This window comes from Brassica napus, chromosome A6 (assembly GCF_020379485.1).
Source record: "Brassica napus cultivar Da-Ae chromosome A6, Da-Ae, whole genome shotgun sequence".
In the NCBI taxonomy this organism is placed as follows: domain Eukaryota; kingdom Viridiplantae; phylum Streptophyta; class Magnoliopsida; order Brassicales; family Brassicaceae; genus Brassica; species Brassica napus.
In genome coordinates, this window is record NC_063439.1 from 25,832,406 (window position 1) to 25,857,978 (window position 25,573).

General features: G+C 36.8%; 7 protein-coding genes and 2 pseudogenes across 11 annotated transcripts; 3 read left to right on the plus strand and 6 right to left on the minus strand.

The window, feature by feature from the left end:
• The first annotated feature begins 57 nt into the window (after positions 1-57).
• On the plus strand, positions 58-2,553 carry LOC125609828 (nuclear transport factor 2-like). Of its 3 annotated transcripts, none has more exons than XM_048781247.1 (8): positions 58-215; positions 608-789; positions 868-1,162; positions 1,251-1,393; positions 1,489-1,770; positions 1,854-1,919; positions 2,030-2,090; positions 2,195-2,553. In XM_048781247.1, exons 2-8 carry the CDS (start codon positions 610-612, stop codon positions 2,398-2,400), a joined length of 1,233 nt encoding a protein of 410 aa, XP_048637204.1. In that variant the 5' UTR covers positions 58-215; positions 608-609; the 3' UTR covers positions 2,401-2,553. The 3 variants fall into 3 exon arrangements, with proteins under 3 accessions (XP_048637204.1, XP_048637206.1, XP_048637205.1); XM_048781249.1 differs by having other exon boundaries at positions 1,254-1,393; XM_048781248.1 differs by having other exon boundaries at positions 131-207.
• A 784-nt stretch (positions 2,554-3,337) lies between these two features.
• Positions 3,338-5,765, plus strand: LOC106396615 (magnesium transporter MRS2-5). Of its 3 annotated transcripts, none has more exons than XM_048781250.1 (7): positions 3,338-3,449; positions 3,981-4,452; positions 4,543-4,613; positions 4,694-4,822; positions 4,905-5,249; positions 5,324-5,371; positions 5,459-5,765. In XM_048781250.1, exons 2-7 carry the CDS (start codon positions 4,011-4,013, stop codon positions 5,687-5,689), a joined length of 1,266 nt encoding a protein of 421 aa, XP_048637207.1. In that variant the 5' UTR covers positions 3,338-3,449; positions 3,981-4,010; the 3' UTR covers positions 5,690-5,765. The 3 variants fall into 3 exon arrangements, with proteins under 3 accessions (XP_048637207.1, XP_013692513.2, XP_048637208.1); XM_013837059.3 differs by having other exon boundaries at positions 3,355-3,449; positions 3,927-4,452; XM_048781251.1 differs by having other exon boundaries at positions 3,356-3,446; positions 3,925-4,452.
• Positions 5,660-7,130, minus strand: LOC106396628 (putative F-box/kelch-repeat protein At4g39756). Its single transcript, XM_013837078.3, has one exon. It carries the CDS (start codon positions 6,999-7,001, stop codon positions 5,901-5,903), a length of 1,101 nt encoding a protein of 366 aa, XP_013692532.2. The 5' UTR covers positions 7,002-7,130; the 3' UTR covers positions 5,660-5,900.
• On the minus strand, positions 7,129-11,650 carry LOC106421830 (putative F-box/kelch-repeat protein At4g39756). The gene has a single exon (XM_013862660.3). The coding sequence runs from the start codon at positions 11,648-11,650 to the stop codon at positions 10,367-10,369; it is 1,284 nt and encodes a 427-aa protein (XP_013718114.2). The 3' UTR covers positions 7,129-10,366.
• Positions 11,651-11,790: 140 nt separating this feature from the next.
• LOC106421816 lies at positions 11,791-14,174 on the minus strand (annotated as a pseudogene).
• Positions 14,175-14,441: 267 nt separating this feature from the next.
• On the minus strand, positions 14,442-15,712 carry LOC111199051 (putative F-box protein At2g03610; the record flags this gene model as incomplete). Its single annotated transcript, XM_022688502.2, is given in 3 exon segments — positions 14,442-15,488; positions 15,490-15,567; positions 15,569-15,712. Coding segments are annotated over 3 exon segments (270 nt in total), but the record flags the coding sequence as incomplete, so codon positions are not given.
• Positions 15,713-16,075: 363 nt separating this feature from the next.
• On the plus strand, positions 16,076-18,604 carry LOC111198754 (chloroplastic import inner membrane translocase subunit HP30-1-like). The gene is made up of 4 exons (XM_048781252.1): positions 16,076-16,402; positions 16,481-16,584; positions 16,720-16,843; positions 16,933-18,604. Exons 1-4 carry the CDS (start codon positions 16,217-16,219, stop codon positions 16,993-16,995), a joined length of 477 nt encoding a protein of 158 aa, XP_048637209.1. The 5' UTR covers positions 16,076-16,216; the 3' UTR covers positions 16,996-18,604.
• Positions 18,605-19,012: 408 nt separating this feature from the next.
• LOC106396605 lies at positions 19,013-20,060 on the minus strand (annotated as a pseudogene).
• A 3,420-nt stretch (positions 20,061-23,480) lies between these two features.
• Positions 23,481-25,013, minus strand: LOC106421805 (PLASMODESMATA CALLOSE-BINDING PROTEIN 3). The gene is made up of 5 exons (XM_013862634.3): positions 24,888-25,013; positions 24,695-24,783; positions 24,272-24,514; positions 24,123-24,159; positions 23,481-23,848 (listed from the first exon to the last, which is right to left on the minus strand). The coding sequence occupies exons 2-5, from the start codon at positions 24,744-24,746 to the stop codon at positions 23,695-23,697; spliced, it is 486 nt and encodes a 161-aa protein (XP_013718088.1). The 5' UTR covers positions 24,747-24,783; positions 24,888-25,013; the 3' UTR covers positions 23,481-23,694.
• Between the last annotated feature and the right edge of the window lie 560 nt (positions 25,014-25,573).

Consider the following 25,573-nt stretch of genomic DNA (forward strand, 5'->3'; position numbering starts at 1 on the left):
GGCAATGATTACGTGGCGTAATATAAATGGATAATATCCAAAAGTGAAAAAGGAATAAAATCAAAGTAATTGGCCCAAAATCTCTTGAGGACAAGGATTTAGAGTAAAACCCTAGAAGGCATATATACACACACATACACAAACATCACAAAGCAAAATCTTCTTCTTCCTCCTCCTCCTTCCCTCGAATCTCTCTAACCTTCATAGATTACCAGGTATGATTTCTTCTCAAAGTCTGTCTTATGTTATGTGTATTAAGTTTCTGCTGCTGCTTCAATCCGCAGCAAAGTTTAGACCTATCTCTTTTCTCAATTGCTGCGCCCTTATAGATCTATGGTAGTTATATTCTTAAGCCTTATATATATGGATTTAGTACAAGCGTACTTTCAGTTAACTTTTTGTTCTGTATTCACTGGAGATACTTTAATTGCAGATTAGAGTTTCTGAATGGGGGAATCTATTCTATTGTTGCATTAAATTTTCTGCAACTGAATGAACATACTCTGTTTGAATTGGAGTATTTGATTACGGCTTGTCTTGTTTTTGTGGTTGTTGCTGCGTATGACTCTGTTTCCTTAAAGACTAGTTTTCTGATTGGATTATGCAGAGATGACACCTGTATCAAACGCTCCATCAGTGGATGCACAAATCGTAGGCAATGCCTTCGTTCAGAAGTACTACACCCACCTTTATGAAAAGCCCGCTGAAGTTTACAGGTTCTATCTCGAGGAGAGTGTGCTTGGAAGGCCTGGTCTTGATGGTGAAATGGTTTCTGTCAAGTCATTGAAAGTAAGTTCCTTCTAAAGACATAACTAACTATAGTAATATGTCTTTAGTGGTTTGATTCATTTGAGAAAATCTTTGCAGGCTATTAATGATCAGATAATGTCTGTTGACTACCAAAACTCGAAGATCCAGATTCTGACTGCTGATTCCCAAGCGTCTTTGAAGAGCGCAGTTGTGACTTTGGTCGCGGGTTTAGTGATTGGCAAGGATGGAGAGAGGAAGAGTTTTACTCAGTCTTTCTTCCTTGTGCCGCAGAATGGAAGCTACTTTGTTCTCAACGATGTCTTTAGGTACGTTTCTGATGTGTTTGTTGCACCAGAAGCTACCAAGGAGGCCGAGGTTGAGGTCGAGGAGAGTCCAAAAGAAGCTGTTCCTGGTAAGTAGTGTTTTCAACAAATCAAGAACTTGGAAATTTAGACTCTTGAACTGTGTCTTGATTCATTTGTTTATTGCTACTTGACCAGCAGAGCCTGCGAAAGAAGTTGTGGAGCCGGCTGCTAGAGCTACAAATGAGGAGAAAGTTGTGAACGGTAACAGCAACTTACCTAAAGCTGCTGAAGCAAAGCCTCAAGAGGACACTGGTGTCAAGAAGTCCTTTGCAGTAATTGTGAGTCTTTGTTGTGTTTAGTTTCGTGTTCTGTTTTGTTATTTTATCTTTAAAAATAAAGTCTAACCTCTCTAGGTCGATTTCAAAACTTACAGGCTGCTCAAAACGGTGCTCAGACCAATGCTAAAGCTTCACCTGCAAAGCATAAACCTGTTGAGAAGCCGAGAGTTGCTCCTCAGACCAAAGCTGCTGCCCCAGTAGCTGCTGCTCCTCAGCCCAAAGCTCCTTCTGCTAAAACCAGTGAACAACCACCAGCTCAAGGTGGTTCCATATTCGTTGCAAACTTGCCTATGGATGCGTCTCCAGAGCAACTGTTTGAAACATTTAAAGGCTTTGGAGCTATTAGAAGAGGCGGCATCCAAGTCAGAAGCTACACGGTTAGTTCTTTAGAAAGATCTTAGCTATGAGAAACCTTAAGTACTAGTTCACTCCCACGCTTAAAATCTCTTGTCTTTTTCAGGAACAAAGAAACTGTTTTGGGTTTGTGGCCTTTGAAAATAGTGAATCGATCAAAAATGTCTTCAAGGTATGCTTTTTTGCTCTCATCAAGTTCTCAAACTTCAATATACTTCCTCCAAGTTTTTTTTTTCTTTTTTTTTTTTTTTTCTGATATTGGAGTGTTGTACAACTTTCTAGGCTCACAACGAATCTCCAATTTTTATCGGAAACAGAAGAGCATCTATTGAAGAAAAACGAGGCAAGTTTCTTAATGTCAATGTTGTGTTGTCCTTCTCCTAGATGATAACTTATGTAAGGAACAAAAATTATAATATTGTTTTTCTTTGAATTATTATTATGCAGTCAACAACAATGAGAATGGTGGAAGAGCCTATGCGCGGAACAATGGCAACAATAGGAATGAGAATGGTTACAGAAAGGATGGCTATAGACCTCGGGGCAATGGTGTGAATGGAGGAAGAGGCTCCGGGAGAAATGGGCCGGAGAGACAGAGCGGTGATGCTAAAGCTTCTCAGAACGGTCATGGCAATGCTCAGGCCAAAAACTAGACTTTTTGATTGAACATCTTAAGACTTTTGGAAGAGCTAGAACTTATGATTCTTTGGGGGATTATGTCAATTTTTTGGATTATAATTGGTTTGAACCCTTGTTCTTTGACCAACTTAAATCGCTTGATTAAATTGTTTAAGCTCTTGGTATAACTTACACCTTTGTCTGATGCTTTCTGCTTTCCTTCCTACTCAGAACCACTAATACAGAGAAACTATATTTTGATAAAATGAAAGAGAATCAATTTTCATGAAACAAAGAAACTCAACTCAAATTTGAAGAATCCAAGATGAAAGAAGGATTCTAGAAGGATCCTAGAAAGTTTACAGGAAAATCAATATCAGAAGAGATGAAGAACACTAGAACAACCATCGTACAACAACTCTGTTGCACTTTTTCATTTGATGATGACGTGGCTTTAGTGCTTGCAATTTCTGTATCACACAGTGTTTTTAAAACCGGACCAAAACCGAACCGGATAATTTTTGGGTCACAATTCAATATGGTTCGACCGCGTCAAACTTGGTTCAGTAATCTAGATTAATATATTTCTAGTGTATAAATTTAAAATTAATATTAGTAAATATGATATAGAATTAAAATATACGTGAATTTAAAACATAAACATTGTAAATATAAACTAATTTCATGTTTATATAGATGGTTCAAAGATTTTTGGTAATTTTAAATGATTTTTATCAGTTTAATAACTCTGAAATCTAATCTGGCTATGTGACGGTTCATGGTCGAACCAATATTAAGACCCAATCCGGTTCATGGTTGGACCCGGTTTAACCATCGGGTCGGTCCGGTTTTAAAAACACTGGCATCACACTTTAGAAGCTGATCTCCTATAGTTCGGTGTATGTTAGAAACCATGTTCCATCCAGGAGATAGTCTCCACGTGGCTTGATATACGTTTGTCTTCTGTCTCTGGTTAAAAGAAAGGAAGGCGTTGTTACTGTGTAAAGTAAAACAGAGGGAGTAATTGCTCTTCATCTTCTGCTGCTTCTGCTTGGGGAAACTGAAATAGATTCTAAACGAAAAGGTGAAGCTCTTTTTTTATTTCGGAATCTTAGTCTTAGGGTTTGGTTTCGTTACTTTCATGAATTGTTACTTTGCTTGATCGTATGGATTTGGGAATATCGACCTAATTGATCGCCGGCGATTGGTCATTCGATAGTCTTAAAGGATCGGTTTCTTCGAATTTTTAGAAATTTTGCTACTGAATTTGATCATCCTTTACTGTAAAGTTTGTGGCTTTTCTTCATTTCTCGATTAGCAACTCAATACCCAGTTATTCAAATCTAGATTGATTTGGGAATTTTAGAGGGTTCACAAAGGTTAGGTTCTTGATGATCAACGCAGTTTCTGGTAGAAATGTTCACTACTAAGTTTTAGAAGGCTTTTTTTGTGCTCTCAATCTCTTTGTTAACTCCTCGGAGAGAGAGAGAGCAGTTGAATGAGATGAGCTTACATGGTTGCTAAATAGATTTCGATTTCATCTCAAAACTGTTGTTTTCAGGTTGCAAATCTGTAGCTTTGCAGTAGTTTGCTTATGATACATCAACCTTTGCAGTAATCTGTGAGCAAGAACTGATATAGAAGCATGGGAGAACAACCTGATCCGTTCTCCGCTTCTACTCTACCGGATTTCATATCTTCCCAAAAGATTGGTAGACCGGTTACTCTCGAAGGACAAAGCAACCGTGGGCATCCTTACTCTGGCCTCAAGAAGAGAGGGCAGTCTAGTCGTTCATGGGTCAAGATTGATGAGAATGGGAACTCGACGGTTTTGGAGCTAGACAAGGCAACTATAATGAAGCGCTGTTCCTTACCATCAAGGGATTTGAGGCTTCTGGATCCTTTGTTTATTTACCCATCGAGTATCTTGGGACGTGAGAGAGCCATAGTGGTGAGCCTTGAGAAGATCAGATGTATAATCACAGCTGAGGAGGTTATTCTCATGAATGCTAGGGATGCGTCTGTTGTTCAGTACCAGTCTGAACTGTGTAAACGCCTCCAGTCTAACCAAAACTTGAATCTCAAAGGTCAGTTGATTTTTTTTGATATTAGCTTTGGTGGTTTGGAGTTATGATAGTTGTTAGATTGCTGGTAACATAAAGAACTGTTTGTTTCAGATGATTTGCCGTTTGAGTTTAAAGCGTTGGAGCTGGTTTTGGAATTATCTTGCTTGTCTTTAGATGCTCAGGTATGCCACTATTTGCCTCTAAGATCATTCTTCAAGTTAGTTAAAGCTCAAAAGCTTTTGGTGGATTTGAATTTTAATAGGTGAATGAGTTAGAGATGGAGGTGTATCCTGTTCTTGACGAACTAGCCTCAAACATCAGCACACTTAATCTAGAACATGTGCGTAGGTTAAAAGGTCGCCTCCTTGCCTTAACACAGAAAGTTCAGAAGGTAAACACACAAAGAACCCTTCAAAATTTAGAAAAGTCGGCACCATACATTTTGATTTTGGGGATTTCCTTAAAACTTGCAGGTTTGTGATGAAATAGAACATTTAATGGATGATGATGATGACATGGCTGAGATGTATTTGACTGAGAAGAGAGAAAGATCAGAGGCTCATGCTTCTGTGGAGTTAGAAGACAACCTCGATGAGGATTTTGGATCTTCAGGAATAGTTTCCAAGTCTGCGCCGGTTTCACCTGTTGGTTCAACTAGTGGAAACCTTGGGAAGCTTCAAAGAGCCTTTAGTAGCGTGGTTGGCTCACACAGAAGCTTGTTAAGCTCATCTAGCAGCGGAGAGAACATCGACCAACTAGAGATGTTGCTAGAAGCCTACTTTGTCGTAGTTGATAACACACTCAGTAAACTATCATCGGTTAGATTCTTAAATTTGTTACAACGAGATGTCTTTTCTATTCAATATTTTGATTTATGAGCTTGTGTTTGCAGCTGAAAGAGTATATTGATGATACAGAGGATCTGATCAACATCAAGCTGGTAACAACATACAAAACCAAGCTTTGTCTATCTTTGTCCTTTGTTTCATCCCTGGTCTCTGACTTTGTCTCCATGTTTTTTTCTTAGGGGAATGTACAGAATCAGTTGATTCAGTTTCAACTGCTTCTCACCGCAGCAACCTTTGTGGCAGCCATTTTTGCAGCTGTAACCGCGGTTTTCGGGATGAACCTGCAAGACTCTGTTTTCAAAGATCCGACCATGTTCCAGTGGGTTTTGCTTGTAACAGGTATTGGATGTGGACTTTTGTATTTTGGTTTTGTGTTATACTTCAAGCACAAGAAAGTATTCCCTCTCTAATACTCTTTTTTTTTTTGTTAGTGAGACTTGAGTTACTATTGTAATAATTTTCATTGTCAAACTCAGTTTAGGCTTAGTCCAAGATTTGGGTATTGAAAAGTGATAATAAAAGCCAAGGAATTGTAGCAATTACATATGAAATCTAATCAATTAAAGAAGTTCGAAACTTATAAGTCAAAAGGCATTGTCAATGGCCAGAACCAAAGCATGTTCAACCCCATACCTGTCGACAGCTCAAGAAAACGTATGAACTGGGAACGGGAAGCACAACGCTAGCCCATTCAACGTGTCCCCAAACATCATCACCACCACCCTCTCTTTCAAGCGCAATCACCGAGCACCAAATGTTCTTGTTTTCACCCTGGCCAGGCTTGTCCCACAAGATTAAGAGTTTCCCACAGTAGTTAGCTACTGCAAGAGCACCAGCACAACAATTCCTATTCAATACCTCCAAGCCTTTGACCATTCTCCAGTTTTGAAGCTTTGTGTCAAACCACGAGAAATATTCTTCACCACAATAGTACCAAACGTTCTCTATTACACACTTTCTCTCAAACTGCAGTGCCTCAGTTACAACTCCCCATTTACCTTCTTTTGGATCATAATAATAATACTCATTCTTGGCATTGCTCCTAACGTAAACCTTTCCATCGGTCACCTTCGTTGACTTAAGTAAAGACGAGCGGAGCTCAGCGCCAGGGTCAGGTAAAGACTCCCAAGTTTGAGTATTTGCATCGAAAACTTCAGCCCAGTTAGTGGTTTCATCTGCCTTGCAACCACCCACTACGTATATTTTCCCATCGAGAATAGCCACCATAGGATTCTCTCTAGCCACCTTCATGCTAGGGGATTTTCTCCAGGTGTGGGTGCCCTCATTATGGTCACGTACCAACATGGGGGATGCCGTCGGTGGAATATTGTAATCCTTGACTATGTAGTGTTTGGACCCAACCATGCCCATAGATAAATCTGCTACATTAGGAGAATATGAAGAGGGTATTGATACCAACAAAGTATTTCGTGTGGTGGACTTGTCCTCTTCCATGTCATTAGTTAGGATCTGATCAGGTCGTATCCAGAGGCTGAACCAGGAGGGGAGACGACGCCCGGGCAACTTTAAGCAGACGTCAAGGACGTGTTCTTGTATTTTCAAGTGAGATCGAGCAAACAAGAGCTCTCTGGATAAGATGATAGAGCGGAATCTCTTGGATACTAAGGAGAGTTTCGGGTGGTACGATCTCGATAAGTGGGCTAAACAGTTTATAACCATCTCATCTGGAAGCGACGAAAGGTTTGTCTCTTTGTTCGCCATCGGGACTAATAGCTACAAGGTTGGAGCAAAACTAGACAGAGATTTTGCTTGGGGTGCTTCTTCTAGTTATTATCTTCCAATCCTCGTTAACTAGGTCTTGATCTTACCAAGCTTTAGAGACTTTAAGTTGTGTCTATTGATATCTAATGTGCATATTAACAACATATTGTGTAAAATAGTAAATTATAACTAGATTTTGACCCGCTCTTAGAAAGCGCAGGTTTTTTTTTAAAGTATAAACAATTTGATATGAATTAATATTTGTAGATTGTTGTACATTATTATGTTACAAAATATTATTATATTGAGGCAGATAATTTTTGTAAAATTATATAATTCATAAATAAGTTTCTTTAAAATTTTGTGTGTATATTTTTATTAAACTCTTTTGGTCTGTCTATTTTATCTGGATCCAAAAACACAAACCAAGACCGACTTGAAAATATAGGTTCGGTTCGAGTCCAGGACAAAGTATCTATTGGTTATTTTTTAAGACCCATAGGTTTTGATCTGGTCCGGATCATACCCGAGATCCGATCAGGTACCCAGATTAATCGGATCTTTTTAGTATATTAGTTATGTATGGGTATTTCGTATATGTTTTAAATTTGGATATTCTTTTAAATTTTAGGTTTGGGTTTTTGGTTATTGTTTCAGGTTTTGGGTAAAATTCCAATTTTAAAATATATTTTGGGTATTCAAATTAAATTTTCAGTATTTTTAGTTTTTCGATTCATGATTTAGGTTAAAATACGGGCTTTTCGCGTATTTATTTGGTATTTATTTGGAGTCTCAGGTATTTTTCAGGCTTACCGGTACTTTAGGTTTTAGATACCCAAACCTAATCGAATCAGTTACATACCTGAAAATTATATGAATTTTACGGGTATTTAAGTTATGGATTTAAACCGACTCGTATTTTAAAGTATATTAGATCATTTTTTTTTTCTTGTTTGTATAAATATTATATCATTATTTTTAACTTGTTTGTATAAATATTCCACAAACATTAGAATACAATATTATATATATATATATATATATATATATCAGTACGTATAGTAAATTGGTATGTTTACTCTAAAATTAACAAAATTTGTTTGGTTTTAAACTTATTGGTTCGTGAATGGACTTATTAAAATCAAAATAAGTTGGTATTATACGTATTGTAAGATATTTGGTTTTATCAAAAGGTATCAGGGTTCCAACTTCTGTTTTCCATAAATTTTTGTTGGACTTATTAAAATCAAATAAGTTGGTGTTATACGTATTGTAAGATATTTGATTTTAATAAGTCTAACAAAGATATATAGCTCAGTTAAAAAAAAACAAAGCTATATAACAGTGACTAAATTATTGTTAGAGAAATATAAGGTAATATATTGTTAGTCACTTATTATGGTAAGACCAAAAATATTGTTAGTTAATGAAAGGGTCCAAACAACCTTTTTAAGTAAATTTTTTAAGACTGCTTCCCTTTTAATAAAAAAGATCTTTTCCTTTTCCTTATTCTTAACTCTATCTACTTGTATAAGTACAAGTACATATCTATTCTATTAATTTAGAATTATATTTATACCCAACCAACTCAACTAGATATTGTGTGATATTTAAGTTTTTGAACCTATTTAAAATGTATGTAATAAAAGACTTTTCTTAGTTGTTTTGGGTAGTACGATCTTGATATTCGAGCATGATTAACCCCGGTCTCTTAGCCGGAGTTTTTAACTCATGATTTGACATTTTTTTACACTTTTCGGCTAAGAGACGGTTCTTATATCTATTATTTAAGACACGGTTCTTAGTTTTTTTAGTTAAAATCTAAGAAAAGCTAAGAATCGTCTCTTAGCCGAAACTAAGAACTCCAGTTTCTTATCTGGAAGCGACGCAAGGGCTGTCTCTTCGTTTGACATCGGGACTAATAGATAGGGAGGCGGAGGTTGGAGCTAACTAGACGGAGATTTTGTTTTGGGTGCTTCTTCTAGGTATCTAACTAGGTGTTGATCAGGTTGGCGTTCAAGTGCTTCTTATAGGTTTAGTTTGTATCTATCCGGGTTTTGGATTTTCGAAACTAAAAATTTTAGTTCCATTCGGATATTTAGAAATTTTAGTTCGAATTTGGTTTGAATCTTTACGGGTTCGGTTCGGATCTACCGAATTTTAGAAACTAAGTTATGTCTATTGATATCTAATGTGTATATTAACAACATACTGTTAATTTATATTGATATCTAATATTTTCCTTTTCTTTATTCTTAACTCTGTCTACTTGTATACATGTGTATGTACATCTATTCACTTAATTTAAAATCGTATTTATACTTAACCAACAAAATACCATGTGATATTTTAGTTTTTGAAGCTATTTAAGATGTATACAACTAAATAAAATTTAATTAGTTCAGCTTACTAATCAGTTATGTCAAATATATTAAAGCGGAAGATGATTGACAAGGGAGTACGAAGGAGATGTAAAAGTTTTCGATTGCATGCGGATGCGAGGCGTTGGAGAAAGTCGGTACTGGAGACCTTTCGACTTCGAAAAAGTTACCAAATGAAGTATAAAATAGGAAATGTGAAGTAGGTAAAGACAAATTTTACTTTTCTGCAGTTAATAATTAATAATTTTAATTTAATTTTTTGCAGGTTGTGCCGGTTATACGAAAAGGTATTACAGTATTAATATATATATTTAACGACGAGGATTGTTAGGGGAAATGACTACTAGGTGAATTACGGTTTTTTTTCTTGGTTATAGGCTCCAATTTCACTATTCTTAAATCTACCTACTGTTACAAGTACTTTTTCTCTATTTTTTGAGCAAAAAAGTAAAAAAAACTCCGATTATCTTTGACCTAAAGCTGCTTGCTTCCCACACAAGCTTCGCATCTGTTTCTTTCTTTTTTTCTTATCTAACTAGGCGACTGTTTGTAATTACCAGCCGCCGTTGTCTCCATGCTCATCTTTTTACTACTCAACCAATAGATTCACTGGAATGGATTGACGATTGGGACATGCCACCAGCTTAACCATTTATACAGCACCCAATGGTCTTTTTCTGTGGTCATATATATATATATATATATATATATAATATCCATTCTGTTTTGGCAGTTTTGAAAGTTTTGTTTACTAATTTTACAAATAAAAATGGATGCTAAAACTTACCTATTTACATAATCTCAGGTTCCTTCCATGGCACCTTATCTTACCCGGCCCATTGATGTATGCCAAGAACTTAACTATGAACAGTTTATTTAAAACTGCTGCTTGATTAAAGAATTAAATCTAAAAAGCAACAATATATAATGAAGTTGATTTTAAAAAAGAAAGCAACTGATAGTGGTGAAAACAAACGCAAAACTTCAAACCGATTTCACTTGACAACGGAAGAAAACGTATGAACTAGGAACCGTAAGCACAACACTAGCCCACTCAACTGTTCCCCAAACTTCATGATCACCACTACGTCTTTCAAGCGCAATAACCGAACACCAAATCTCCTTGTTTTGACACTGATCAAACTTGTCCCACAAGATTAAGAGTTTCCCACCATAGTTAGCTATTGCAATAACACCAACACTACAATACTTGTTCAATACCTCCAAACCTTTGACCATTCTCCAACTTTTAAGCTTTGTGTCGTACCAAAAGAAACCTCTTTTACGACAAAAGTACCAAACATGGCCTATCTCACACTTTCTCCCAAACTTGCGTACTTTTGATGAAACTCCCCATCTACCTTCTTTTGGATTATAATAATGATCATACTTCCCGCTGCTCTCAACGTAGACCCTTCTCTTGGTCACGTTCATTGACTTAATCAATGAGAAGCGGAGCTCAGGGCCAGGGTCAGGCAAAGATTCCCAAGTTTGAGTATTTGTATCAAAAGCTTCAGCCCAACTCGCGGATTCATCTGCATTGCAACCACCCATTACATATATTTTCCCATCAAGGGCCCTCGCAATGGCATTCTCTCTAGCCACTTTCATTCTAGGGGCTTTAAGCCATGGGGAATATTTACTTTTACCCCATGGAGTGAGAACACCCTTATTACGGACCCAGAGTAGGGATGAAACGGGAGAGTTATTGCAGTGTCTGAGTTTATACTGTTTTGAACTAAACGTACCGAGATACAATGTTGGTGCACTAGGAGAATATGAAGAAGGTATTGGTACCAACATAGCGTTTCCTGTAGAGTTACTATTCTCCTCCTTCAACTCATTGGTTAGAGTTTGACCAGGCTTTATCCACATGCTGTACCACGAAGGAAGACGGTGACCGGGTAGCTGTAAGAAGACGTGAAGGACGTTTTCACGTGTTTTGGAGCGAGATCGCGCAAGGTGTAGCTCATTGGAAAAGATGAGAGAGTTGAATCTCTTGGATACTAGCGAGAGTTTAGGGTAGTGCGACTTTGATATGTGTGCTAAGCAGGTTACAACGATCTCATCGGGAAGCGAAGAAAACGACGGAGATGTCAGCTGCGGAGCGGTGGAGGAGGTGGTCGGATTCCGAGCGAAAGTAGATATCAATTTGTTGATCGTGAGAGTGAAAACTTTTAGCGATTTTTCATATAAATAACTTATTGCATGCTTAAGAAGACCAAAGCGGTCTCCTCGAGACAGAGACTTTGTTTGCCGAGCAACCATCTTTGAAGTTAAGAACACATACACAAGTTAGGTTTTCATGTTAAGTAACTATTTATTTTCTTTGTAATTGCAAAACTAACCCTTGATTAAAATTAAAATATCGAGTCGACCCTGTTTTAAAAAATATGAATCAAATAGACCCCCTTTGGCTGTTTCGCTTGTTTATAGTATATTTATGCGACTTGCCAATTCATATCATTTTCTATGTCCTGATGAGGTCATAAGAACCGCGACTGCAACGGTGAACATGAAGAGCATACTGGTAAGAAGTATATATGTTCTTCTCGATGGTCTCCTGTATTCTCCAAACAGCATTATCCCCCAAAAAGTGCTCACAAGTGGAAGTGCCTGAAGCACAACAAAACCAAAGTATAAAGATATGTTTTTTTTTTTTTCAATTTACCCCAGAGAATATGTATGTTACTAGTCAAAACCTGAACAGCGCCTGCAGCTGCATAACTGGCGGTTTGACCACCCATAAACTGAAGACCATTACCAAAACCACAGAGAAGTCCAGCTAATAAAGACCATCCTCTACCGTTCCAGTCATTGAGGTAAGCCTTGAAAGAAGATCTTGGGAGACCAAGTACAGGCCAATAGAGAAACTTGATGTTAAGAATCAAAGCACTCACAAAGGCAGAGACTGAGAAGTAGAAGAAAGCGGTGTACACATTAAGTTTTGGAACTCCATGTTTCAAAGTGTGCCATTGATCGTTTGTGGCTAAGTTGAATGCTGGTGAGAACAGAGAGAAACATATACCGGCAAAGAACGTTATCGCCAGTCCAATTATTGTGCTTCTCCCAGTAACCTATCAACACAATCCTCAAGCTTTCAGAGATAATATTAATAGTTTCTTTTGTTAAGGAAAGATAAAAGTTAGTTTCAACCTTTATAGCTCTTTGTTTCTCAAGCTCTATAAGAAAAGCTGCACTCCCTTTCTCTTGAGCTAACCCATTTGCAGGATTTGTCTCCATTTGGAAGGAGGACACATTCTCTAAACTGAAACAAGAATCAAGATTATTGCCAAACCAGACCAACGTAAACCAAGAGAAAGACTAGTAGTGAATCTTTTTTTTTTTAAAACCTTTTGAATTCTTGGAGTTTGGATTTGTTGTCATCTTCGTTTGATTTATAAACAGCTGAGCCGAAACAAACAGCTACCAAGAAACAAGCGATGCCCGGGAAAAGGATTTCAGCTCTGTTGATTCTATCATCCAAGAAGTAGTTCAACGTTGTGCCTATGCAAAAATAAATATTGAAAGAACCAAAAGGAAAATTACCAGAAGAAGGACATGGTCAGTTAAAAGTAGTTGAAGAAAGAAGCGTTTACCGATAACAACGGCGATACTAGCTGTGATGACTTCGGTGACAGATAAACCAACAAAAGCCCAAGCATATTGTGTTGCTAAGGTTCCAAGGTTAAGAACTATTCATCCAGCCATTGCAAACATCACAGACTGCTTATTATCCTGTGACAATAAACCACGTTTCAGAAACATAAAATGACTGCAAGATTTTGAAAGAGTATGAATGAATGTCTATGTAACTCACTTGAGAAAGCTGGGCCAGGAAATTAGGTCTGCTTGGACCTATTTGGCCTAGTGTAAACGCTATCGTAACTGCAGCTAACAGGTTTGTGAGTGTGTAGTCAAGATAAATGTGTTGAGGAAGTCGACCGCGTCTTTCCGTTAGAGTCATGATTGCTGGCCATGTCCCTAAGAAGAGCAGAGCCAGTAGCATGCAAATGATTGCTCCTTCTTTGCTCTCTATCATATACATCTCTCACTCTCTATGTATACCACAAAAAACAAAATCTTCATCAAATAAAAGAAGTGAGACATCTAATTTTCGATGTCTCTAAAGTGGAACTAGCTTGTGTTCACGTGAAGTTTGAATAATATAAAACAATACTCAAACTGATAAAAGAAGATCTACATGATAACCTCTGTTCCACTAAAGAACACTGTCAAATATCTGGTCTAGATGCATATTAAAGATCGATATCAAACTAAAACTGAGACGTGTTACCTAGTTCTGTTAAATATCTGTAAAGAAGTCAGGAAAAGGTGAAAATGAAAAACAAAAAGCAACACAAGAAAAATCTTTAGAGAAGCAATAAGAGAATAGACTAAAATGGTACGGATCTTTGACTAGTACGTGTGTTTCTTGAAAGAGAGTATCTTTTAAAGCTTTTGTAGATAACCTCAGAAGAGAGACAGTACAAGAAAGAACTTAGCTTACCATTTGATTGGTAGATCCAGATTTAGAAAGAACTTTGCTTCCCATATTGTATAATAAAATAAATAAATCTCAAGTTGCGTTATGATTAGTTTCCCTAGTTATTGCCAATTATATTATATATAAGTAACCGCATTTCAAAAACCGCAAATGTATAGCTGCAAGTTATTGAAAGAGATGTATGAATCTATGTGTAACTGACTTGAGAAAGCTGCTTGATAAATTTGGTCTGCTTGGACCTATTAGAGCACCCACAACAACAAATCTTTAACAACAAATCTTTAACAACAACTTTTGAAATATTTTATTTTTCTTTGTCTTTTTTCGTCCGGATTTAAAAAAAAAAAAATTGGTCAATCGCGGGCTTCCACACGACAGTGGAGCCCGCACACAGTGAAGAGGCTGCCAGAAAAGAGATCCGTAAATTGAGACTTTAAGAGATAATTATGGCACAAATTCTTAAATATTTGGACTCTATATATTATTATAATAATTTGTTGTTAAGTATTTGTTGTTGTGGGTGTTCTTAGAGTCATGACTGCTTGCCATGTCCCTAAGAAGAGCAGAGCTAAGAGGATACAAGTGATTGCTCCTTTGCTCTCTATAATATTACATCCTACACTCTCTATGTATATACTTATGAAATCACGAAAGAACCGTTGGATAAAAAAAGAATAAGAAGGAAGATTCTTAGAGCATCTGCAATAAGAGTCTTTAAGAGGGAATCTTTAGAGAAAAAATAATTAAATAATCAGTGGACTTTATCAAAAGCTAAAGATTCAATCCTTAAAATCCTTAAATAAGGACTCTTTCTTAATGAATCCTTGCACTATTTGTGGGTCGCCACATGTGTAAAAAAAAAAAATAATACTTAAAAAATCAAAATACACTTTTTCTAAGAACTCTTCTTCTTTGGATAACACCATTGCTTATTGGTAGTCCCAACATTGGTCCTTAGTGTTTTTGGTGTGGGGCACATCACCTTTTTGCTAGAAACTTTTTGCTCAAATGTCCATAATTAAGAAATGTTCCAAGGGTTGTTCCTAAATGTTTGCAGGTCTCACTAACACGTGACGGCACGCAACTGGTTCATATTTAATTTTTTTTTTTTTTAAATCAGAAAAAAAAAATTTAAGGACCAAAAAAAGTCTCAGCCGATAATCATGCTCTTAGGCTACCTGAGTTCGAGTTAAGGTTTCAAGAACAGAACACAAGACACATCTTTGTAAAATCTACAGAAAACTCAAACCTCTGTTTCACTACATTTTATTACTTTCCTCGATCTAAATCAAAACACTATTGGTTGTTTCTGGTGAGATCATAAACATAAAAGATCGACCATCACTCTTTGTCTTTATTTATTTTTAATCTTTCTAGGAACTGTTACGTTCTGAATGTTTCAAAGCAAAACAGAAAACATATATATAAAGTCTATCAACAAATTTTGCTGGGACGAATCGAACTTATAACTAAGACATTAAAAAGAGAAAAAGCATGCAAACAAAACAGAAAAGCTTGTTTGATACTCTCTTAGCTAGAAACACACAAAGACTAAGCAAACCACTGAGATTCATTTATATAAAAACAGGGCTTCTTACTTATGCCATACGATTTCATTCGTGGCAATATTGAAGACACCACAATTCGAACCACGATGATCATGATCTGGCCACACGTACGTCATCATCAACGAAACAGATTGAACCACTCTTGACTCCATCACCAACATCTTTAACAGGTGCCCTTACTGTAACCCCATGACCAAAAATCAACATCTCATGATCTCCAATAGATTCTACTCTTTCCCACTTGCTACTCTCATAATATAAGCATTGTATGAGGACGTTAGGGTAAAAAAATTTTGGATGTTAAGTTTACTAAAATATGAATATAATTTATTTTAGATAGTTATTTAAAAAAATTATATGCTCGTGTGGTGTAGTGTAGACACCAAGCGTTTAGCACATCAAACGACAACCTTACTGTAACATCAAACGACAACCTTATTGAAATAACAACAAGTAATGCTGTGGAGTTAGTTTGTATCCAAGAGCTGTTTATTATCAAATAGAGAAGAGGAAAAGCAAGTGCCTTGGATGAAGACAGAGGGTTCCAAGGACAAGTGTAAAACCGTTGAGCCACGTGATCTCTCTCTCTCTCTCTCTCTCTCTCTCTCTCTCTCTCTCTCTCTCTCTCTCTCTCTCTCATGGACAAAGAAAGCATGCTGCTTTGCGTGAAGCATTGAGTGTGGTTATGGTACCAGTTGGATTAACTCTCCCTATGGTTAGTTAGTTGTTGCTTTAGGTTAAAGCTCCTGCCAGCAGTATATGAGCTTGGGTGTGATCAAAGAAGATTCAAAGAGAAGAGGAAATGAAAAGCGAACAAACAGTTACACCCGTCACCGCTGCGGTAAATGTCTCGCCGGAGCTATTTACGTAGGTATAGCAGGAATGGTCATACCCCCACTTTTCCGGCGTCTATATCGAGTCCTAACCCCACTGAGTCAAGCTCAGGTTTAATAAAACCCCATTTCTTCCAAGTAATAATTTCATTTTACAATCAAAAAGAGAATTTTGGTTTCTGTGAATCAGTATGTTCGTAACTGTGCTCGGGAGTGTTCAGCATTAGCCGCTGCAGGTTGTGGAATTGAATCCATGATGAGAGGAATCAGAGGCAAAGACGATCTTACGAATCAGTTTATGCACTTGCCTTAGCTGAGAATCTTCATGTTGTTTGATATTTAATTTGATGAAACCCTGTTTTTATGTTTTTGATTGTATATTTTATTACAGAATTTTTGTTTCTGATTCGGGGTTTGACAACTCTGCAGCTTGGTCTCAGGATCAGGTGCTGGGTTGGCATACTCTTTTGTGAGGCAAGGCTTGAAACTGAAGCCTGCACACGCACTCTCCTGTGCTGCTGGTTGCGCTGTTTTGTCAGGAACAGAGTGTAAGGTGATTGATTGATTGTTCATTAATCAATACAAAAGAGTATATATTCTTCTTCTTACTTAACACCGTTTTTTGTTTTGTTTTCGCTTCAGATGAATGAAATATTCAGTGCAACAAGTGAACGTTCCACCAGGGGCAAGGCTTTTGATAATTGATCCATATCAAGAGTTAACCACCTATGAAAACTCGAAGCCAAGAACATAATTTTTTCACTGAAATTTTATGTCTGCTTAAGTAAAAACAACTTTATTGAAATATCAAAACCGGACCTCGTAGTCTAACATCCAACGATCTCTTCAATCGTTTTCGCCATTTGAGAAATGAGATAATTCTTCCAATCACCAACGTCACATTTCCTAAAGAACACATTTGGATTCTACACCAACTCTTATCGTCTACGCAAACTACAAGTTCACAGTTTCGTCCACCGATCCACTCTCTTGTTCCTCCTCGGTGAATGGACAATTCAAGAGTTCAGCGGGTCTCTTGACTTGAAACGAGGCTCCTCAATGATCTCTTCATACTTCATAAACAAAACATTCTCCTTAGAATAGCTCACTTTCCAATTGTTTTTTTTTTTTTTTTTTGAATTATACAGGGGTATCCTGATCCCAGTGGTCCAGACTAGTTTTGTATTGCCACGTGTCAGTCTCTTGTCATTGGCGATGCCGAAATGTTAATTACCCAGTGGCCGAGACTCGAACCCTGCTGGTTTCACCGTATTGAGCTTTTTACCCGCAAGTTAATCACCACCAGACCACAAACCTTGGTTATGGCAGAAACTGAGACAATTTCGTTTCAAGAATTCTTGAGTGAAGCCGCCGGAAAAAAATGCAAAAGAGTAACCATCAAAGTCGACAATAAATCTGCAATTGCGCTTACGAAAAAAGAATCTTGTGTTTCATGGTCGGAAGTGAACAGAAGGCGGATATCCTCACAAAATCGCTTGATAAAATAAAGTTCAAGAAGATGAGAAATCTTACTGGAGTTTAAGATGTGTAAGTTTAAGCTTAAAAAAGAAGAATGTTGAATTAAGCTTTAAACATAAGGTAACTTGAGACACAAGTCAGAGACCTAATCCTACCGAATTATGGAAATCGTCCCATACTTTTTAATCTCCAAGCTGCTCAAACTACGCAAAGTACACAAGTTCACGATGTACTCCACCGTTCCGCTCTCTTCCTCCGTGAATGGACGGTTTCAAGAACTCAGCGGGTCTCTTGACTTGAAAACCAGGCTTCAAGCAATGTATTCAAATGCATACGTGCAGAAAAAAATTGGATGCGTACGTGCTATTTATAGTAAATCGTTTTATAGTAAGAGTACAACCATGTGGTATAAGCGTTTCTGGATAGTTCAGCGATATTTGAAGCAATGAATTATCTCGCTGCTGGTAGATTTTGACGCATTTGATCATTGGCTCACCCTGTGGTCCAAAATCGCTCGCAGTCGTTACTACACTCCTTTATTTTGTTTAAAATAACAACATATGTTTTTTTTTTTTTTTTTTTTTTTTTTTTTTTTGAACATTAATAACAACATATGTTTCAACTGTGTATATATTAACTAGCAGATGACTATAAGAGCATGATCATCAAAGGTTTAAAAGGGGAGTTCTCGCCCATCCAAAAAAAATAAATATATTATAATAATAAAAGCTGGTGAACTCGTTTCGCCACGCTCCTTCCGCATAAACTCGAGTACTTACTGTTTAGCGGATCTCACGCCACATGGTGGTCCGCTATTGATCAGTTTATGTTTAATTTAAAAAAAAAAATCAAACGAAAAATAAAATAAAAAAATCAAATTGTGAACCTCAATCGGAGATTCATTAATGCGCTTGCTCTAAGTCGTTGTGTTGTAAAAGCATCCCCATTAGTGAAACGGGGGAGGGGGTCTCGGAAAAATTGATTATTAATTTTTTTTTTCGTTTGAACTTTTTTTTAAATAATAATAAGTGAACCAATCGTAAACCGTTATGTGACGTGGGGCCTGTGAAACAGTAATAAAACGGATTCACAATGAATAACTTTTGGGAGACGGGTTCATAAAACATGTGGGATCCATAAATATTATAATATTTTTTTTTTTTGGAAAACGTGAGAGTTTGGGAAGTAAATCTCTAATGGGGATGTTCTAAACAACTAGTGTATAGTGCTCATAGTTTAATACTAAACTGATAAGCATCAAATTTATTCATAATCATCATATAAAAATATAAAATCAATAGAACAACAATCTTACTTTTGAATAAACTCTGCAACTTTGTTCACCACTTTACGAGCATTATCAGTATCAGGACTCTTCAAATGATGAACATGACCTTCATCTTTAATCTCCATCACCTCAACTTCCCCTTCCCACCCACTCTTCTCCAGCTTCGCCGCGTAACCCAAACCTTGTCTCGCAAACGTGTCATCCCCCGCCACCACCACAAGAACCCGCCCGCAACCTAACCCGGATATATCCACCGACTCGGACCCCACCACGTTAAACAACGGATCATCCACTCCTTCTTCACTATTCGGACTCGCCACTCTCCAACGCGCTTCAACACCTTTCCTCTTCCTCTCGTCTCTCGTCTCGAACTCGTCCACCGGAGCTTTCCCCCAGAAGTAGGGATGGATCAAGACGACGCCGGAGATGACCGAGTCTATCCCCTCTCTCTTCGCACGTGTCGCGAGATGATGACAGATGTTTCCGCCGGCGCTGTCTCCGGCGAGGAACAGTTTCTCGAAGTCGGCGTGTTTGTTTATCCACTGCTCCGGAGATATGAGAGAGCACCCATTTGAGAGCGTCCCAGGAGTCTTCGTACGGGACCGGAATCGGAAACTCCGGCGCGCGGCGGTAGTCGACGGAGACGGCTAAGCAGCCGGCGGCGGCGACGGTGGTGGTGAGGAAGGTATGGTAAGTCGGGGAAAACGCGGTTTCGATGACGAAGCCTCCGCCGTGGAAGTAGACGAGGAGTGGCAGCTTTTCACCGGTGGCGGCGGAGGCTTTCTCCGGGAGGAATATGCGGACGGAGAGGTTGTGCTCCGGGGAGAAGAGTGTGTCTTTGGAAACGACGCCGTTTTCGGGGGTTAGGGGAGAAGGTGGTTTGAATGTTTCTCCTGAGAGACGCTCGATGCGGCCACTCTTGTAGACTCGGTAAGCTGGAGAGTTGTCGACATCTATTTCTGAATCCATTATTGCTTTTGGACTAAGATTGGAGGAAATGTTCAAAGAGAAATGCTGATGAATTTGTTTTTGAGTTGCTTTATAGCAATGAGAGAGTCGGTTTGTTCGGTTTAATTTCTTTTGGTTATTGAGTAGACTAAACCGAATTGGAAGCTAACTTCGTCGCTTCTATTCAATTTGGCAATTTTTTCCGGTCTGCCTTGGATTCGAATTTGGTTTTGGACTCTTATTAAAGTGTATTGTAGTAGTGTGTAAATGTTAATTAAAGAAGCTGGTTTTTAAGAGAAGACAAAACCGAGCCAATTCGTATGATTTAAATTGTAGCCAATTTATTTGGTATAAAATAGTGTAAGCAATCGGCTTTTGAGAATATTTGTGACTCGATTTTGGTTTGGTTATATTCACTCTTTAGTAGGTTTGGTTGAATTTTGATAACCACGTGGTTGTTGTACTTGTCGATGTAGTGAATAGAAAGCTTATCGATATTAGTGATGAAAATCAGAAAATGGTTCGCGCCCGTGACTTGTGTGAGGATGTTAGAAACCGACACTTCCTCAATGATATATATATATATATATATATATATATATATGTGTGGAGGAGAATAAATCAGATGTACAAATCATTCATATTGGTCGTTTAGGCTAGATATCATTTCGGTTAGCCAATCAAATAAATCTTGTAAACTTTCCAAAAAAAAAAATAAAGTGCACATAGTTTTTACGGTGTTAGTTTGTTGGACCCATTTCAATTTGCTGTCACCCTACACCAAATAAAGCCATTAACTTCACTTGTTTTATGTTTGTCTGAATCAGTTATTGTTGACACAAACAAACTTATTACACAATTTTTTGATGAAAAATCACAACCAATAATAATGCTATAAAAAAGTTTCAAAAATAAATATTCAACTAAACTTTGATCCTCGCAAATAAATAAATAAAGAGTGTAAACAAAATATGTTTTAGAACAAGCTCTCACTTATTCTTTGAATGCTCCTACTCAGCTGAGGTCTGGCTCTCCTTCTTTACCCATCCATCACTATCCCCCTCCCCCCCAATATCATACACAGCAGCATTACTTTGGCTCCGGAGTTGCTCCTCTAACCCCAAGCTCAAAGCGATCTGCCATCTCTTCTACCATACCACCATCTATAGTCTTTGGCGTGAACGAAACTCAAGAATACATTCAGGTACTTCCGAGCCTTCTCATGTCATTACAAAAGACATCACTACTTTGTTGAGAGCAAAGCTAGCGGGTCTTGATCAAGCAGCAACTCGTTCTACCAGTTGCCGCTCTGCGGGTTCTCATGGACAAGGATCATTCTTGCACAATTGGTTCATGTTCATTCATATATAATTTCATCTTCTGCATCAGATGTCAAGGCCACCTCAATCATACATGCTCACACGTGTTTTAGCTTATCCTCTTTTGTCTAATTTCGGTTTCTATTTTAGATTGATGTTGTAAAATGATATCCCTTTTGAGAAGATAAATGAAAGAAGTATTTAGTAATATATATATATATATATTAGATTTTTTAGTATTGATTCTAAAGATTTTTTTCCGGCTGACATAAGAGTATATGTTATATCATTTTTTTCAGCAATATAAACAGACTCATATAGAATCTGCAAACCAAATTAGTAGCTCTGCATCCATATGGACAAATATGTTATATCATTTATGTATGTTTTATACGTATTGTATCCTTCCTAATGAAAAACAAAGTGTTCTTCGTGTTTTTGTTTCAATTTTAAGGCATTCATGTTGTCTAATTCGCCGGCGTTAGTTAGAGTGTTGCAAGCTTAGGACACATCAAGTAGATTAGCCGCATTTTCTTTGATATTTACCATTTTAGCAGCTTTTTTAAAGCTTGTTTTTTCAATCATATTTGAGGCTGTTGCAGTGGCAAAATCAACTATCTTCTCTCTAAAATTGACCTCACTTCGTGGGGGATAAACTTGCTTTTATTTTAATGAATCGTAGTTCGGCCAAAAGATGTGATTATGTTTAATAGTAGCTGTTTGGTCTTTACCATATTATAGCTTTATTGTAACAAAAGCAGTCCATTTTTAACTTTCAAATGGTTCATTCAAAAATTAAATGAGATGTGTCTAGTTAGTATACATATCTCACTTTTTAAAATCTAGAAACACTATATCTAATTATTATAAATTCTTTCAAAAGCAACAAATATTAATATAAAATGTTACAAAATACTCTGATAAAATGCTAATATATTCTTATACATATATTGGAAATTTCTTTTCTTTTTAAATCATTTTAAAAACAATGATGCAGGAGTGAAGGAAAATTTATGCATCTTCATATGTTGGATGAATATTTTATTTTCCAGGATCATAAAATTAGTTTAAAATTCACTAGAACATATATTATCCATCGAAATCCGGCACTACGCGGCGAAAATTCCCTAGTGTCAAATATAACAAAATTACTATGTGTACTTACAAGAGAAAGTATATTTTCAAACAATCTAACTAGAACTTAATGGTATTTTGTATCAATTAAAACGTATCTTGTTAAGTTCTTAACGTTAATAGTCTAAATTCATTCTGTCTTTAAAGCAAATCAACTTAGTTTGTACAAAACAGTTTGTTTTCTTTTGAATTAATTTAATATTCATTATCATACAAGTTAATGTTGTTACTGTGAGTTTTTTTAATTAATATCTAGAATTTATTATTTACCTTTGAATTTTTTGTTCTAACGTTTCCTTTTGTGTATTTCATCTTACATATAAATGTGGTTCAGATCCCAAAAAATTAGTATACTAACAAATAAAAAAACATTCTTTTACACACAAAAACTCTTAGAACAAAAAGCCAGGTATGGTTAAACTTAGTATCTGAATACGTTTTTTTCTAATTGTTGTCGCTTTGACATTTAGACTGTAAATGGTAACCACGAAATTGAATTAATAAAATCCACATAAATTGAATATGTTTCCATATAAGTCCAGATAATCTTCCAAGCAGTTAAGATCAAAGTTTATATGTTTCCATTAAGGTTACCACGGCTTCCCAATCTGCTCAAGTACCTGGTCAATGATGTCAATGTAAACTTGCTGAAGTGAATGGGAGCTGCAGAACAGATCCTAACAGAACCGGTCAAAACTCTATCATGTTTTGCATACAACTCAGGACCAATTTTACATTAAACTGACTTCATCGGCCTAGAAAACTTTTGGTTCATCACAATATCATGTTTTATTGGGTTGAAAACCAGATGAGTTCATGGTATGATTTTGGTTTGGTACAATGAAGCTTCCCAATTGCTAGAATCAATTTGTTTATAAACATGTTTTATTTGGTTTTGAAGTTACGTTTACTTTGTCCAATCATAGATCTCTTCCAACCCGTTCACCAAGTCCACAAAATCTTTAAGCCACAATAACTTTACAGTAAATTCTCATTATTAAGTATTATCTTCAGTAAGCATATAACACTTAAAAAGAAAGATTCCATTAACTCTTACTTACATTGCATTGCATACATGAAAGAAAGAAACAAACAGAAATTAGAAAAAGCCTAACATAAAGAAAAGCAACCCTAAGTGGATGTCTGCCTCAAAGAACTTGCATTCATACGTGGCAAAACTTCATCCGTAGATCTAAATCCTTAAAACCCCCACTTTCTAGTCATACTAATGCCCTTTTATAGAAACACAATGACGGAGAAACCAAGTGTGAGTGCTATTGAAGTGATCAAACTCAAAGCATCATTCCCTGAAGGATCAAAACCTCCGGTCGGACCAAACGCAGGAGGTCCTGGAAAGGTCGGTGTCCCTGGAGCTCCTGTCCCTGCATTTCTGTAATACAAAGTAGGTAAAAAATAACAAAACTTTTAAGTCACGTTATCATAAACAAGTTTTAAACCAAACAGAATGTCTCGTACCAAATCTTGAAAATAAAGAAACGAAAAGGAACTTTTATTGTCAATGTAGCTGTAGAAAGTGGTTGGTGGCTAGTGTGTTGATGGTGTGGAAGGAATAAAGAATCAAACATGTAATTAAAATTAAAAATTGCTTTGTCCTTTTTGGGGAAATCTAACGAGTCTAATGGAAGTTAATTCAGTAAACATACCCAGGACTTGAAGGATAGATGCAACCAGTAACCACAGCTACAAAACAGAGAAAATTAACAAAAAAGATTCCAGCTTTTTAGTTCATCAACCCAACAAATTTAGATTTCAAAGGTTTAATTAATTAATTAATTTATTTAAGGAGTTATACTTGAAGGAGGATTTGGACTGGTAGTAGCAGTTCCTGAGAAATTACAGCTTCCAGGAACTTGACCAGCTCTTTGGAAATAGCTATTCACTGCCCAATCACAATGGCCCTTGACATTGTTGGGTTGGTAACAAGGACCTTTCTCATGGATTTGATTACAGTCTCCTAAAACTCCACATGCATAGTCTATCGACGTTTGAAGATCTTTCTCTGCAACTCCATCTCTGCATACACAGTAAGTTGCACCTAGAAAACAGATAGAGGAAAAACGGTTTGAAGCTTGAAACTTCAAGAACAGTATATGATTTGGATTAAAAAGGTTCTTTTGAGAAGATCATTGTGATTGAACCATATTGAAAATAATATTTTTCTTCTAGCGAAGAAATAGAGAGAAGGTGGCAAAAGAAACCAGAAAGAAAAACTTACGTGAGTCGCCGGTTAAGGCCAAGAGAAACAAGAGACCAAGAAGCATTCTCATGATGAATTTCCAAAGCAAGCTTTTCTCAGGACCAAAGCTAAAGATACAATCCAATGTTGAGAGAGAAGGAGAGAGTTAAGACTATGATGAGAGAAAGAAGAGTTTATAAAAAAAAGTGACTTGATATTATAAAGACCATACCGTGTCTCTAGTTCCGAGGTTTAACCACAGACAAGAATCTGATATTTTAATGTCTCCAAACTCTCAAGAAATGTATATGGTCCATGCTAAATTTCTGAGAATTTATCTGATGCCAAAGTTGTAATTGTATCATTTATCGGTTGGTGCGATTTAATTATTCCTTTAGTCAAAATATAGTAATAGCTTAATCAAAGTAATCGTGACTCGATCGTGAGACCATAAAGGTATTAAAATTATTTTGATTAGTGTTCCATCTAAACAATGTACGATGGACAAGGAAAGTTGAGAATTGACACATCTCAGAAAATATTTTGCGTAATGCGTTAATGCTGACATTGGCCAGTTGGCCATGTAGTCATAAGTCATGTATGGTTTGGTGACTTGGTGCACGCTGCATTCCATGTTTGGTAATTAATAAATATTTTCCTTTCGTATTACTATTCATAATTACTATTTCACAGGTCGCAATATTTTTTGTTTTATACCTTTAAACGGTAATTATTAACCCAAGTGTCGGGTCAAGAGTTAACCCAACATCGGTTTGATGGTTTCTGCAGCCCGCAGGTTCTGTTTTCTTGGTATGATCGTAACTTGATATTTCTTTGCAATATTTAAACTTTTATGTTAAATTATTTTGGTTCGGTTTCATTTTTTTTGGTTGGTTAAAGGGTTGTCTTGTTCAGTTT